The sequence below is a fragment of the Lygodium microphyllum genome, chromosome 7, assembly GCF_053477565.2.
Source record: "Lygodium microphyllum isolate KBCC chromosome 7, Lygodium_microphyllum_v1.1.10, whole genome shotgun sequence".
In the NCBI taxonomy this organism is placed as follows: Eukaryota; Viridiplantae; Streptophyta; class Polypodiopsida; order Schizaeales; family Lygodiaceae; genus Lygodium; species Lygodium microphyllum.
Window position 1 is genome coordinate 59,668,459 of NC_141141.1, and position 17,369 is coordinate 59,685,827.

General features: G+C 43.2%; 1 protein-coding gene across 2 annotated transcripts in view; it reads right to left on the reverse strand.

Annotated features, from left to right (window-relative positions):
- Nucleotides 1-268: 268 nt before the first annotated feature.
- The window catches only part of LOC148033495 (putative ribosomal large subunit pseudouridine synthase SVR1, chloroplastic), an 85,714-nt gene continuing 68,613 nt past the window's right edge, over nt 269-17,369 (reverse strand). For both annotated transcript variants that reach the window (XM_087681436.1, XM_087681434.1), the window contains one exon: nt 269-649. In XM_087681436.1, the coding sequence (XP_087537562.1) occupies nt 580-649 (70 nt within the window). In that variant the 3' untranslated portion in view covers nt 269-579. The remainder of the gene's footprint in view (nt 650-17,369) is intronic.

Below are 17,369 nucleotides of genomic sequence, written 5' to 3' on the forward strand. Positions count from 1 at the left end.
ATATATCAAGATTTTTGTTACAATCCACGTTGGGGTGTCATTGGCACGAAAAGCAAAACCAACTCCTAATGCTGTAAAAGTTATTAAGCACATCAAGACCCTAAAACAACTCAACGCTTAGTAGGTTGGCCACCTTTGATAAGCTCTCTTTTCTAGTCACCTTAATCTTGGTGATTTCATGACCTGCTTGTGCTTTAAGTTGTTTGCGCCGGGGGGGGGGGGGGGGGGGGGGGGGGGGGGGAGAGGTTGGTTTGTGTTATCGCGTGTCTATTGTAAGCACAAAAGTATTGAAAATGATATTACTTTGTAACTTCTTTAGCTTTGAACATGCTCATGACAAGGGTGTAATCAATCTTGTAGGTTTTGCCCAAAATCTGGATTTCCCCTTTTAACACACACACACCACAGCTGTCATTAGAATGCAAATGCCAAACAGGTCACAGTTACTGCATACAAAAGATCATATGTATATTTTCTGCAGCAATGATATATGTCATTGTAGTGGCATAGCTTGTATTTGAAACCATGGGATATTTTCGGAGTGCATATGCTGAAAAGTTACTTTTCTCTCCATTGGTCTTACTCTGGATCTTTTATCAGCTGAGCTTTTTTCAGGTTAGCTTCTGTCAGAAGCAAATGCTTTCCTAGTCTGAAAGACCAAGCGAATGAAGAAGGATGAGACATAGAGTCCATACACAATCTAACCTGGACTTAACACCATTGATAAAGTGAACACACTGCACGTAATGAAACCTACCAAAAATTACCTTAGTTAAGCAAGCTTTTATTTTATTTGAAATCACTAGAACGAGATTTAGTTGGAATTTTTACTGTGACATCTATTCCCTCGAGCATCATAACATCTCAGAATTTAATGGTATCAAAATATCCAATTAATTAATTGGGTATTGTGAATGCTGTTCAGGAAATTGCAGCACACAAATCATGGTGGCCAGCAACATGCAGATAGGTATACATGGATGTACAATCATGCCCCTTGATAGCACAAATATATTGCCTTTGGGAGTAAGTCCCTAGCACAGCCAGCAGTTTGCCAGAGAATTCTTTGGAAAAGAGCTTGTGAACACAACCTGAGGACTACTTCACCTTGAGTATCTCACCTGGATCAAAAAATGACAACTTCCAATCGTAGTCCAAATGAAGACAACTAATATATCCTTGTTGGAGTATCAAAGGATTGATTGATTGGCTTCATTTTGATTGAAGAGATCATTGGATGGACCATCCTTCGCTCTTGAAAGAAATTATTAAACTGGGTGGATTTTCATCCATGCATTCTAGAAAATCGCATGTTAAGTACATCAGCTTATTTAACTCATTTTGTTGGTCCTTTACTATGGGCAAAGCTGCAATGCATATACCAGTCTAAGGTTTCATGAACACATGGAATACCCCAAAACGTGTACCTCGGATTGACAAAGGTGTGCACATGAAGAGTATTTGGGGTGCATAAGTTGGTTGGGATCCCATAACTATAACCTGGGCCAGATAGTTGAGGCCTCCTCTGAAGTAGAACCTAAGAGTTGCTGCAACATGGTTGGCAACACTCACACAAATGATCCCAGTCCAAGAACTAGGGCAACCTTTCCCATAATCATCTCTTCCAATTAGGAGACAAGAAGAGAGAAACAGCCCAAGATGCAAAGCATATGGGATATGATGAGAACATCCCAGGATATGGCAAACACGGGCCCCATGCATCAGTTTTTGAAGCATCAATCCTATTAGATACAACCTTCCATAAGCACAACATCATATATTGGCATGAGTGTTTTAGGGTAAGGGAGAATTCCAGCTTTGCTGTTTTAGGTTAAAGGGGAATTGGAGAGGCCCCAAATTATATCCAATCTGTGTTCCCATTGTTGAGCTAAAAATGCTTTACAAACTGATGAGCTCTTTAAAACAGCCCCAAAACATGTAACAAAACTATAGTTTCATTAAAGATGCATAGTCCTAGAGAGTTTCTATGTCCCATAAGCAAAACCCTAATTTGGGAGGATCCACTTATCTATAAATAGACAAGCTAAGCTGCCCACCACTCAGCCTATCCCTTGTCTTGCAGGTTTCAGCCATCAGCTCGCCTTCTAGTGGCTGTCAGGCCCATTGTGAATGCTAACATGTCATCACCAGCCCCAGGCACCTTGTCCACCGTTGCCGCCCTTTTGTCCAGCCACTTCCAATGCATGCTGCAGCTTGTGCTTATAACTTTATTGTAGTGCAAGCCCAATCAGCATCATCTTAACCTTCCTCTATTTTCGCCTAGCTTCCTATAGCCTCCGGTGATCAACTGCCATCATCTTCAAGCAGTTACATTGCTGTGTTTACCAGTTCCAACCCCAAAGACGATTGTGTTTTGGTTTCCAGCCTATTGCCCTTCCATTTTCAGACTCATCTCAACTCCGACTGGTAGTTACAGCACTCGGGATCGGTCTCCAATGAACGTCACACATCGACACCTCCCTCAGCCTGATCCTACGAGATCCACTAGCTGTTGGACAGCTCTACCCTTGAGCATCTTGTATACTCTTTCCTTCATTTACAGCATTCGCTCATTCACTTCAAAGTCATCTTTCTTCTATGTTTGCATTTTGGCTTTTGCGTTTTGCATTTTCGTACTTTGTGTTTTGTGTTTTGTGTTTGCATGTGTTTTTGAGTTCTCTTGTGTTTCAGTCGTGTTCATACATTATGTTTCCTTTTGCAAACCCTAGTGTCTCTCCACACCCATATCTAGCCATTGGGTCTTTCATTAGTGCATCAACTTTCACCTTCCACCTTCAAGTATCTAATTATGTAACCCTCCACCAAAATTCATGGCTTACTTTTCTTCTAAGGTACTACTTGGAAAGGTGTATAGCCATCTTCTAGGTAGATCATTTGATCTTTGAGGGCTCTCCTCTTGGCAAGGAAAGCTTTCCTCTTATTCAAATCTTCAAATTCAAGGATGAGTATCCTGTTTTGTAGCGACTTTTACAATTCATGTGCACTAATGGAGGGTGTGTCCTAGATCCCCATTTAAATATATAGTGCTATCACGTCGTTCATAGTATCTCTTCTCTCTTTCCATCACTTTATGGCCACATGCAGGGCTCCAATTTTTTCCTCTTCTAGTGCACCGTTCACTAATTCACCTTTGCTTGATGGAGCCTGCTTTGCTACAATCTATTTTCAATTTTCTTCAGCATCTTCTCGAGTCTTCTTTGTTGTCCTTGCCCATGTAGTAAGTTGTCTCTCCTTGTATATTTTCAGCTCATTAATTTCAGTTCTTACCCTCTCAAGCATGGTCTTTGTGATCTCTTCTAAGTCTCATTTGGGGAGCTCAAGCTGATTTCTATAGATGGCCACTTCATTCTTCAATTCTTTGATCCATTGATTGTATTCCTCTCTAGAATACACCACTTAATATTTGCCTTGCATGAGGTGGAACATTCATGCATCTCATCATGCACTGTGCCTTCTCTTTCCATGCTTGCATCTTACATGCATGTCTTTTCTCATTTTCTGCATTGCTTCGTCATATAGAATGTTCGTTATTTCTTTCATATCCTCCGCCACCTCCACTTGTATTTAAATATTATCTCAAATTGTTTCCACCCTTTTTTGTGTGGGTGTCTTTAATCTTGTTGACCCCGCTCCATATGGTGGAACGCTTCTCATTTCTCTCCCCATGTATCGCACTTGGGTGATGATGCCTTGTAATTTTTGTGCAACAATCCTGCCATTGAAAAGGGAAAAAATGAAAAAATAGAATAAAATCAATTCTAGGCTTGCTACTCAAAGAGAGAGAGAGAGAGAGAGACACACAGAGAGAGAGAGAGAGAGGGTTGTCAACTGGTCAACTAAAGATGGTGTGGTAGCAAGGTGGCAAATGAGCTAAGATGGCCATTGGCAGCGATACAAGAAAAGTTGAAGTGGCTAGAGAGCATGGGCAAGCCTTGTGTGAATTGTGTGGGCCCACTTTTTAGTGGGGCTAGGTAAAACTAGGTCCGTTGGGTATGCTCAAGTGGCAACAAAAAGCCCATGAAACAAGTGGGACTCACAAAAATGACTATGGATGAGCCTGGAGATGACATGGAGTTGGCAACAAGGGGGTGTGGTGATTTTATGGGGGGTGTTGGGGTTGGGGCTGGGTTGAGGTGGTCTTAGCTTGAAGCTAGTGTGGCAAGGTCTACATTTGCCCTATGGCACACAACATCCCAAATAACAAATCTGCAAAGAAAGAACTTGGAAGAATGCTCAAGAAATGGAATCTTTATACCAAGGCATGAGACTCTAAGTACATCGGTGAGTCATTGCCTAAGTGGGTACTAGCACCGGCTCTCTCTCTCTCTCTTCAACAGGACTTGGAAGTAGCAAAGTATGCTAACAATGATACACGAGGAGGAAACCCAGCCTATAAATAGACAATAAACTAGATTAGGTCGGCAAGCATTTGTGTATCAAAATACAGGTCGACCAGCCAAGAAATGCATCAAATAATCAATTTCCCATAAAAGAATTATTGCCCACTAATCATCTCTGGAAAAGAAATGCCCAACCCACTAAAACACAGCCAGATGCACACATGGACTAACTAATTTTCTAACACCCTCTCTCAAATCATGGATGATTTAATACAATACCAGATACAATGATAATGACTCATCATAGTGTCAACAACAGTGACCATCAGAATTGGACCATGGATGCCCAAGCAATGGATGATCAAGCCACCACCAAGGTTCCTCAAAGAGAACTTGAAGTCAATGTCGATCGTAATAGCTCTTGAAAACAAAAAGTAGTCACATCGGCTCTCTATATCTATCAAACAATGCACCTCCAATAGCATATGTGACCATCCTATCAACAATGCCTCTTGAGCATACATGACCATGGATTCTCCGACCTCGAACCACACTGCCAAAGTGTCCCCTCATGTGAACTCAAACTAGAAGCCAATCTCACTCTCTGTTGAAAAACAACCCATCATGAACCTAAATGTCAATCCCAACTCCAGGACTTTAAACCCGGCAATCTTCAATCATTGTGTCAAGTAAGATCCCTCTCTGGATCCTATGCACCTATATAACTATATAGATGGGGCTCAACTTCCCCATCTCACCACCCTATCATACTCCCTCTAAGGCATTGAAGAGTCAAATGACTGCATCACCAACACTTGAAAGCAACAAATGGAGAGGTAACCATGCCCTTCCCCTTCTCAATAGAAGATGACTCCTTTTGGGCTTTGGCCTTTGCCTTGACCAAAGGATTTCAATCGAAGTCAAAGTCGAAGGAGAATAACAACTCATTGGATAAGTCTGTATCCTCCTTCCGCAATGCTGCTTACTCCTTGCAATCCTTGCGCAAGTCCCTTCATCTCACAATCATAGCACAAGGCCTTCATCGTCTTCTTCCTGCCACCCCTTTTCAAAGCTACAAATGTCTCATCCTACCCACCATGTTGAGATGGAAGCCTCCCATGTAACCTCAAGGACGCCTCATGCTCAAGCAATATAGAAGAAATATGAGTGAAGCTCATTGGCATCAAGGATGTTTGGGCCACTCCATCAAACTCCAGAGGGAGCTTGTAGAGTACAATCTCCACTAGATGAGCCTTTGGAAGCATGGACCTGATGCCAATGATGCATTGGATTATGTCAACATATCCCACTCGGCTATCATACCATGCTAGTCATCACTGACTCATATAGTGCAAAGATCCCCCACATCATCTTGCATGGGATTCCTATGGCCTAGAGTTGATGTAAGAGTATGCATGTGGTTGTCAAAGGCCTTATGGAGATCCACAATATAGCAATATATCCTCTATTTGTGTGCTCGACCCTCCTCGATGATGGCACATAGGGTTAAAAACGGTCAAGGGTGGAATATCCTCACTTGAAGCCAACATGCCCATTTACTCTGTGCTCATGGCTCTCAACCCATTTGCTCAACTCATGCTCAAGAATAGAACCAAAAATCTTCTTTTTCAAGAAAATAGCTACTGAACCCTCCTCACTAAAGGGGGTTCCTTTTCACACTTGAGGAGGGTGACGGACCAATGGCACCTCAAAGTCTACCTACTTGAGCTTCCAAATAGAGAGATTCCCAACTATGGAAGTGGCACTTGAGCTAACAAGTGGGACCCACACCAAGAAGCCCTCGCAGACTTCTTTTGACCATGGGGCTACCATTTGATACGAGCCATACTTGAATGCCACCGACTAGGGATGTACACTGGCCCTAGAGGGGTTAATCTTGGAGAGAGCTACAAAGATCTGTAAAGCATGTCACCCATGGCCCAAGAGATGAGGCAAAGGCAGCTACAGAGGATGGATACATGCTATCATTATGGACTTACAAGAATGCCCACCTTGCCATCTTAGTGAAGAGGGCATATTCAATATGCTTCAACAACCCATGCAGACCATCCTCGAATGGCATATAGTCCCCTCCTTGAGCCAATTCTCTCACGAATATTGTTTCCTCCCCTGGCATCACCTTGCTCTCTCATGAGATAGTTCTACATGTAGTGTGCTACCTAGCACGATTGTAGATCTAGAGTAGTCTCGCATGGTTTTATTAATTTCAGCATTTTAGCTCTAGCTTACGCAACTCTTCCTTTCTTTTGTTCAAGTGATGTATACATCAGAACCATGGCATTGTATCCATTGGTTCTCATTGCCCACTTTTGGCACCAGCATGCACGTGTGCGTGCATTTGTGTGTGTGCGCGCACGCGATTTGCACTATGATCAATCGGATCAAGAAGGATATACCTTGCCCTCTCACTCATGTGTTCAAGACCACAGCAGTGCAACCACAGCAGAAAATTTAGGGTTGCTTGTTTCTACGAGTTGCACCAACCCTGGTGGTTAGGGTTGGTGGTTTCTGCGTGTTACAACACTTCTAGTGGCCTTCAAATATCAGCCTTGCCTACTCAGTTGTATTTGCTGTTGTCAACCCCTAGACCTTGAAGTCCCTACTTTTAATTGGGCTGCAGATCTCGAAGGTGCTGTTGTCAAACTTTGCTATTACAAGCTTCAAATTTGCTACTACGAATTTGGAACTTGCTACTGAGTCAAGGCATTTGACTGCATTCTTGCACATATGGGTAATTACCTGATTTTTCTCATAAGGTGTTTCATACCGTTTGGCATTTCCATTTTGGATATTGCCTTAAAGAAAATTGGGGATTTTGTAGCTTTACTTTTGACTCGGCTCTCATGCCTCTCGGGTTTTATTTCAAGTATAATTCAGCCACACTTATGTTGAGCTAAAACACGCTTTACAACTAATTAGCATTTTTAAATAGCCCCAAAACACACTCAATGAATGAAAAACGCAAGTTTGGTGCACGGTTTGAGAGAGTTTCACGGGTCCCCCAAAACCCTAATTTTTGCAGCACCCTTCATCTATAAATAGATAGGCTGCCCACCATTCAGCCTTATCCTTTTGAGCAAGTTTCTCACTCTACCATGCAGATTTCAACCATCAGCCACCTACCATCTGGCTGTCCACTCATCATGGACTGCAGCCCATCACTATCCAGCCCTAGGCCTATTTTCAACCATCACCTTGCTATTTGGAGGTCTCCATCTACTACGTCATCATAGCACCTAATCAACTTGTGTTTTCAGCATTTGGCACCAGGCGACAAGTTGCTACAATCTCTCCCACCAAGCAACTGCTATAGTACCTGCGTTTTTGCTGTCCAATAGGCCATCTACATCAGCAAACACCTCTCCCATTGTCCTCTCATAGTTCTCTCTGCCTTGGGTGATCAGTTTTCAGCCTTCTGCGGTGGTACATTGCTGCATTTACTAGATTTCAGCCTCCAACTACCATGTTTTGGTGATTAGTTTGCTGCCTTGCATTATTCAACACTCTCTCATCTCCGACTGGTGGTTACTACACTTGGGATCCATCTCCAATGGATATCACTCTTCAACACTGCATTGCTCTGCCCTTGAGCATTTTGTACACTCTTACATTCATTTACAATATTCATACACTTCAAAGTTTCTTCTTTCTATGTTTGTCCGAGATTTGAGTTTTTGTGTTTTGCGTTTTACATTTTGCATTTAGGATTTGAGTTTTGCTCTCTCTGTCTGAGTCTATGTTTCAATATTGGTCATACATATTGTGTTTCCTCAATGCAAACCCTAGCATATCTTCACATGATATCAGAGCCTATGCTCTTCTAAAGAGTATCCTACAGTAATTGTGGAGGCTAGTCTTTGTACAAGACTCACACGCAACTCGATTCTGACTCATAATTTCTCAAGCACCTTCTTCTAGGGATCTTATGATGCCCTATCAAGCTTCTCCATCATTGGATGCTCTAAAAGGCATTATGGTCTCAAGGAGGAGGCAGACACACCTTCACCTTTACCATCTTCCTCTTCTTGCTTTGGTCATCTTATAGATGAAGAGTTTGAGTACTTGTGCATCATGTACAATTTGGTTTACACTCCAACAAGTGCTACTACTCTGTCTAGACCAATTGGTGAGATTAGCCATCTCTCTATCTTGGAGGGACCACGACATCCGAAGCATTTGGCCATCCATCTTTTTCATCACAACCAAGCCTTGTGTCGAGTTTCTATAACCCTTTTGAGTCATATGAGCCAAAACCCTCTTAGTTTTTTTCTTTTGATGTGCAAGATTCGGATGGTTTCCAATATGTTAACCTTAATAGAGGAGGCTCTCAAAGCAAACACCCTTCAAGTATATCTCTACCATCTGTTTCATTTGAGCACATAAGCTATACTTCTCAACTTCTTCCCACCACTATCTTCTCCACATTCTTATCTGCTCACATCCTCATTCCAAGCTCTTGGATTTTGTTCCACTTCCGCTCAAAGCACACTAGGGGTTAGATCTTCCATCTCTGCTCCTAACACTTTCTCTTTCTCCATTCCACCATCTACCTATCCTCCATTCGCTCCACATCTCGATGACTCGTTAGGGGAAATGCCACTATTCAATACTATACATTCCACATACCCCCGGGGTCTTTACCACATCCTTTCACTCTAGACGGCTATGATGGGCATCCCCCTCACTACGCCTGGACACGAGCTAGGTTTGTGAGTTACCATACCCATACCCAATTTTCGAGCCCAATGTGCACACTTCTCACATGCATAGTGGGTACTCCAAGATTCCCTCCTCAATGTACTATGCTCCCCACCCTATCCCCCCTATTCACCCTATTCACCCTATCCCCATTATACACCTTCTCCATCTCCTACCACTACTACTCTCGTTGCAACGGTCAAAAGGTCTTCATGAATAAGACATGTTTCACCACTTGGTCAAACTTCATGCAACAAGTGCTTGAATCTCAGGGACTTTGGGACCTCGTCCTTGGTACAGACCCTCGATTAGCTCACCTTGATCGCATTTGTTTACCGCGGCACAGAGAAGCGAGAAATGGAAAAAAGGAAATAGCAAAAGGCGCAGGACAAAAGGAAGAAAAAGACGCCTTAACCAGTAACCAGACCCTGAAAAAATTAAAAGCACAGACACGACCCTCAAGAAGTCTTAGAGTAGCCCAAGGAAAGTAAAAGAGTAAAAAGCACACCATTAAGTGTGAAAGCGCTCCCGAATCCTTGTAAAAGAGCGCCAGGCTCACTCCTGTGCAAATTGTATGCATTAGTTGGGAATAGGATAGATTAGAACGGTGGGAAATGAGAAATGGGCCTAGGCTAATGGCCGGCCATATAAAAAAGGGGATGACCGTCCATGAAAAGTGGGGCATGTATATAAAGTTCAAAAAGTGAATGAGAAGATCATTCTTGTGTGTGGCCAAAGCTTCTTCTTCTTCTTCTCTTGTTTCTTGCCTTCTTGCTTGTGCTTGAGAGAGGAATTGAGAGAGTGTGAGGGAGTGAGGGAGTGATTGTGTGAGAGTAAGGGATCTTGGAGAAGAAGCTGTCCATCTTCTCTCTTCATCTTCCCCTCCTCTCTTCTCTTGTCTCGCGCGTGGCTATGGAGGATGAAGCTCATGGGAGAGGGATTGAGGTTGCTTGAGCTTGCCTCAAGGATCGTGAAGCTACCGGTGTGCACGAAAGAGGAGGGTACTCAATCGAGCATCAAGGTAAGCTCACTACACCCGTAAGGTAGGCACTGCGCGTTAGCTATGTGAGAGGTAGCCATGGCCGCTCGGTTCGAAACACTTGAGCAATAAGTGGTTCGTAGGTCTCGGGGTAGAGCTTATAGCTCCCCTTCATTTTGGTTCCGTTGCCGGGACTGACGGAATCGAGCCTTGAGTGTTGCGCGCATCAAATCGAGCATAGAAGTAGGGTTTGCAGCACGAACCGGTGCTCAAGATAGCTAGGAGATTTAGGAGTTTTTAATCCGTGAAACAAGTGTTTTGGTTTGTTGGAAGCATTAGTGTAGAACTACCATTCTGCATCTCTGTTTTGCATTTTGGCTACACTAGATTAAGGTTAGATTAGGTTAAGAAAAGAGAAAACAAAAGGTTTTGGCTGCTGCTGGAAACAGGGAAACAAGGGATCAGATTCAAATATCACGATTCTGGGTGCCATCGACTTGTGCTACTCCAGGTGAGTCTGGTGCTTCTTAGTAGTGCCCTAATCATATCTGGAAAGTCTCTTGTGATTGTGTGTAGCAAGCGTCAAGTGGGATCGAAACGCGTAGATCTCGCGCCTGCCGCCAGACGCAGTCGAACCAGGTCTCAGTGGTCCGATTCCCAGAATCCGACCACCCAAGTCCTGGAGTCGGACCGTCCGATTCCAAGAATCGGACCGTCCGACTGAGGGAGTCGAACTATGTGCTAGTCGGACCATCCAACATTCGGATCGGACCAAACAATTTTAGAATCGGACCCCACTGCCGAATCGAACAGTCCGATCGGACGTACCACGTGACACTCAGACCGCCCATCATAGTCGGACCATGCCACGTGACACTCAGACCGCCCATCATAGTCAGACCATCAGACTTTAGGAATCGGACCCAACCCGTCCGACTACTAGAGTCGGACCAGCCCTGTCCGATTCCCAGAATCGAACAGTCCGACTACTAGCGTCGGACCAGCCCTGTCCGATAGTCCGACTACTAGCGTCGGACCAGCCCTGTCCGATAGAATCGGACAGGGCTGGTCCGACGCTAGTAGTCGGACTGTCCGATTCTGGGAATCGGACCATCCTGCCAGAAGGAAAAATAAGGATCTTTAGTTGACCCTGCCACAGACCTGACCCCCAGGACACAACCCTGAACACCCCCAAGACCCTGTTTGACCATTAGAACCTCAAAGACCAATCGAACTTAGAACAAAATAGAAAACGCAGCACACACCTTCAGAAAGACCATACAATAGCCGGGAACCGAGCTTAGAACTCAAATCAGGCTCAGAATGTGGAGAGAAACAGAGTGGAGTTCGCATTAAACGCTTTCTGCATCAGCACTACACTCTTGTATTCCACTAAGTTTGCACTGCAAGAAAAGAGAAAAGCCTGTTTTCGCACCAAGCACCACAAAAGCACTAAGCATAACGTGTGAATAAGGATTGCAGCTGCTTTCAAATAACAAGGAACACATCAGGATATCTAATAACATTAAGAAACTCACTAGTAGGAGAAGACCCCAAGACTTACAAGTGCCTGAGTGCCCTACTAGTAGGACCTGGAGAAAACACGAAGACACGGAAAGCAACAATATAGAGGATTGAACGCTGCCGGAGCCGCTTCGATTTATTGACAACCTCGTGGAGCTGGAAGCAGAAACAATGTCCGGATCAAGAGGCGAACGAGGAGAGGACCAATTAGACTTAGGAGAATTTCCAACCTCAGTCCAAGAACTGGTCCACAACTACGATCTACTCACTAGGACCGTGATCCAGGGCAGACCTACAAAGAAAGTGATAGCAAACCTGGAAGAAGAGAGAAGAGCAATCAAGAGAGCGCTAGAAGGCATAATTGCCTACAACCATGAGCAAAGGGCTAGAAGGCTACAGCAAGACGTAGATATGTACGAGGCTAGACGAGTGCTAGACCTAGCTGGAGCGGCCAAATCTGGACCGAATGTAGAGAGGGAACGGGCAACAGAGACTGACATGACATTGAGCGAACTGGTAGCAAAGCGACTCTTAGATAATATGTCCGTTGAACAGAGTGTTGAGATATCAAGCTCCACTCGTGATATGCCAGGGTGACCGTTGTGCATTTATGTCACCAACGTGTCAGTTGCAGATGTGGCTGGTACACCACCCATGAATAATAGCTACATGACAGCTATCCTTATCTACTCTAGTTCGTGGCTCAGTTAGTATGCTACCTTAGTTAGTTGAGTTTGGCTTTGAGACCCATATATAGGGTTCTTCTATTTCTTTGTACAAGAGTTATTTTTTGCTTACACAACTAAGAAGAGGAAAACTGTTTTCAACCTCCACCTTTGTGTGTATTCCCCCATTGTGCAAGCAAGAAAGCTACAAGTGAGACTCCTTCCTTCTCTCCCACAATCTTGACATGGTATCAGAGCCTTGTTCGTGGTAAGGAGCTCAAGAAAGCAAGCGAAGCTCGTGGTGTTCTGGTAAGAGGAGCAGTGTTGCTTTCATTTTCTGTTTTGGAAGCAGATCTCTGCAAGTAGCACAGCCGGAAATTGCAAGAGTGCATTGTCTCAGGTTGAGACGCCCTTCGCGGTGAAGCAAGAGGACAGTATATGCTATGGGAAAGGGCTTTAGCCCTTTTGACGACCCTGTTTTTTTTTATTTGAGGCCATTTCGGGGCTTGTTTTGGAGGCGAAACTTTTCTGCACACACTCAGGAAAAGACCCTATTTTATGATGTGCGACCATTGTTCTACAGGTCGGTGAAAAGTTACTGTAGAAATTGCATCGTATGCTTGTGCGCACAGACATTGGGAGTTTCAGAATCATCCTTGGTTCCTGTTTATGCAAAATCATCACTAGGAAGTGATTGTGCGGTCAAATACCACTTTCGCTAGTTTTGCAGATTTGCCCTTGTGAGGGTGAAGCTGAGTTTTTTGCAGTGAAATAATTTTTTTGCAGTGTTCTGTAATGGCGTCTGATTCTCTTTCACAGATTGTAACTGAAAAGCTTGACAAGAACAACTTCCAGACATGGAAGTTTAGAATGACGAATTTCCTTATGGGAAAAGGATATTGAGAATTTGTTGCAAAAAATGAAGAAGAACCAGTTCTTCCTCATGTTCCCAATCAACAGCAAATGCAAGCATTTAAAGCATGGCATGAGAGAGCCAGGAAAGTTATGTACTGGCTGTCTATCAGTATTTCAAACTCTGATTGTGCATATTCAGGATGCAAGTACGCCAAAGGAGGCATGGGATACTTTGTCAAAAATGTATAGCACAAATACGCAAGCCAGGAAAATGCAGCTCAAGCAAGAGTTACATAATGTGCAAAGAGAAAGTATGAGCATCAATGACTACCACATGAAAGTGAAGAGGATTGCAGATGCACTTGCTTCCATCGGGTCGCCAGTGGAAGATAATGATTTAGTTTCTGTAACCTTGAATGGTCTAGGAAAGGATTATGCACAGTTTCGGACATCCATTTCAGTTCGTGAAAGATTTCCTAATTTTGAGGAGTTAATTGCTCTTCTAATTTCTGAGAAGCAAAGAAATGGTGGTGCATCTTCTTCAGGAGGAACTTCAAAAGAAGTTGTCTTCTACTCAAATGCTGGAAGAGGCAGAGGCAGAGGTAAAGAAGGCCGATCTGGAGGCCGTGGTAGAAATCAGAATATGTAGCAAACTCAAGAAAACCAGTCCTATGGAGGAGGACGTGGTAACTCTAGAGGCAGGGGGAGCCAAAGAGGTCGTGGTGGATGGCAAAGAGGCCAAAATGCAAACAGTAATGTTGAATGCTACTATTGTGGTAAAATGGGTCATATGGCTAAAGACTGCTATAAAAAGCAAAATGACATCATAAATGGGAAATTGCAACAAGGGAATTATGCATCTTCTAGTAGACAGGGTGATGACAAAAATGAGCATTTGTGCACATGAACAATTTTGTGACAAGTGCAAAAGAAAGCAACGATGTGTGGTATGTTGACTCAGGTGCATCAAACCACATGACAGGTCATACAGAATGGATGGAGGATACAAGGAAAATGAAAAAACCAGGATTTGTGGAGACTGGCGATGATACTGCACATCCTATTGTGCAGATTGGAAAAATTCCTTTGTCTATGCAGGGTGGGAAAAAGAAATACCTGTCCGATGTATTTCATGTCCCGAATAACACCAAGAATCTGGTTTCTGTTGGTCAAATGGTTGAGCAGGGCTTGCAGGTCAGATTTAATCCTCATGGATGCTTTGTTGAGGATATGAAAAATAGAGGTCGCTTGATAGCAAAAGGAAATAAGAAGAGCAGAATGTTTACGTTGGATGCAGACATGCCTGAATTGAGTGCAACAATGTTTACACATGGGACCGGTGTAGTTGCAGATATTGATATCTAGCATAAACGCATCGGTCATGTTAATGTACAGCGACTTAAATCAATGCAGGCCCAAAATATTATTGCAGGATTGCCAAAATTCAAGATTGCAAAAATGCATAAGGTATGTGAAGCCTGTTAGTTTGGAAAACAGGCAAGGAAACAATTTCCTAGACATGTTCAAGAGAGTGAGAAGCCATTGGAATTAATCCACTCTGATGTGTGGACTACTAAAGCTGCATCTCTTGGAGGCTGTCATTATTTTGTCACTTTTATTGATGACTATAGCAAAAAAGTTTGAGTGTATTTTATGAAAAAGAAAAGTGAAGTTTTCGGATATTTCAAAACTCTTAAAGCTATGGTTGAAAAAGAAACAAGCCTGCAAATAAAATGCCTAAGGTCAGATGGAGGGGAAGAGTACCTCTCAAATGACTTTGCAAGGTTCCTACAGGAGCATGGCATAAAGCAGCAATATTCATGCAGTCGTACCCCACAACAAAATGGAGTTGCAGAAAGGAAAAACAGACATATTGGAGAGGTATACTGGTAGGAAACCAAATATTTCTTATTTGAAAATTTTTTGTTGCATTGCATATGTACATGTGCTAGATGAGTTGAGATCCAAGTTGCATCCAAAAGCTGAGAAGTGCATCTTTATTGGTTACTCTCTGCAGCAAAAAGAGTATAGATGCTATAACCCTTCTACTCGTAAGTTTACAGTGAGCAGAGATGTTTTTGATGAGATGAGTAGCTGGTATAAACCAGTAAATGTGATTGATGATGTAGATGCACAAAATGGTAATGCTGCACAGAATTCACAGCAGCAGTCACAAAATATTAGTGGACCTGGAGCGTCCTCTAGCAGTGATTCACATTCTTAGCCATGGACAGGCAGATTGAGATCAGGAGAATCTTCTCAAAGCAATGCAGATAGTGGTATGCAGGTATCACGAAAAGAAAAAGAGAAGGTTAATCAGCCCATGTTTGATGTGAATGCAAGTCACTCTTATGTGGATGGTGAATCCAGTGGCTCAGAACAGAGCATTGATGATGAGTTAGGTATTCCTTCTTTTGTTACACCTGGAGTAAGGAAAACCAAGGATGTTTTGAGAGCACCTGGGAGTGAACCTATTTTACGCAGGTCTACGAGAGCTCGGTATCCTGTGGATGGGCTGAAATATGATGGATTTACAGCCATTTACTATGCATATATGGTCAAAGTGATACAGGAACCAGAACCCACATCTTTTGAGCAAGCCATGGAAAAAGAAAAATGGGAGAAAGCCATGGATGAAGAAATGGATGCCTTGGAAGCAAATGCTACATGGAAGTTAGTACCTTTGCCTAAAGGTAATAATGCAATTGGCTGTAAGTGGGTTTATAAGGTGAAGCACAATGCAGATGGTTCTGTGAACAAATACAAGGCAAGATTAGTGGTCAAGGGTTATGCACAAACATATGGCATTGACTATGAAGAAACATTCAGTCCGGTTGCAAGGATGGCAACCGTAAGAGCAGTCATTGCTATGGCTGCATCAAAGGGATGGTCTTTACATCAGATGGATATAAAGAATGCCTTCTTGCATAGTGATTTGCAAGAATAGGTCTATATGGAGCAACCACCAGGTTATGTGCATGCTGTTCATCCTGAGTTTGTTTGCAGGTTGAAGAAAGCCTTGTATGGCTTGAAGCAAGCACCTAGAGCATGGTCTGACAAGATAGGACAATATCTTGTCACTATTGGCTTTCAAATTTTCAAAGCACATTTCTCACTTTATGTGAGAAAAACGGAGAAATGTATTATGCTACTTGTCATTTATGTTGATGATTTGATTATGACAGGTGACAGTGATGAAGATATCCTTCATGTGAAAATGCTATTGAAGCAGAAGTTTGAGATGAAGGATTTGGGAGAGCTGCGTTATTTCTTGGGCATTGAGGTGATTAGATCACCAAGTGGGATACAGCTCTTGCAGAGGCAGTATGGATTGGACATGTTGTCCAAATATGGGATAACAAGCTGTAAGCCTATTTCAGTTTCTTTGGAGCAGAATGTGAAGCTGAGCACAGATGCAGGTGAGCTTCTGGAAGACCCTACTATGTACAGACGCATAGTAGGAAGCTTGATTTATATAACTATTACCAGGCCAGATTTGAGCTATGCTGTTGGACTGGTAAGTCAATTTATACAGGCTTCAAGGAAACCGCATTTGGATGCGGCTAGACGCATACTCAGGTATGTGAAGTCCACATTGCAGTATGGACTATTTTATGAGACTGGGGTTCAGATACAGCTGCATGGATACACTGATGCTGATTGGGCTGGTAGTATTTCTGATAGACGATCTACTAGTGGATATGTATTCTTTTTTGGGAGTGCTGCAGTCACTTGGAGCAGCAAGAAACAGCCTACAGTTGCCTTGTCGAGCACAGAGGCTGAGTACAGGGGTGCAGCAATGGCTGCATGTGAGATAGCTTGGTTGCATAAGCTACTTTATGATATGCATCAGCCTACAGATGAGCCAGTTGTCATTTATTGTGATAACATGAGTAGTATACACTTGGCAAATAACCCAGTCTATCATGCTAGAACAAAGCACATTGAGGTGCATTATCACTATGTGTGAGAGAGGGTTTTACTAGGTCTTATTGATCTAGTTTATGTCAGCACAGAGGATCAAATAGCTGACATATTCACGAAGGCATTGGGCGCAGAGAAGCTACGCAAGTTCAGAGACCTGCTTGGTGTGCAAGAATTGGAATTGAGCTCGAGGGGGAGTGTTGAGATATCGAGCTCCACTCGTGATATGCCAGGGTGACCGTTGTGCATTTATGTCACCAACGTGTCAGTTGCAGATGCGGTTGGTACACCACCCATGAATAATAGCTACATGACAGCTATCCTTATCTACTCTAGTTCGTG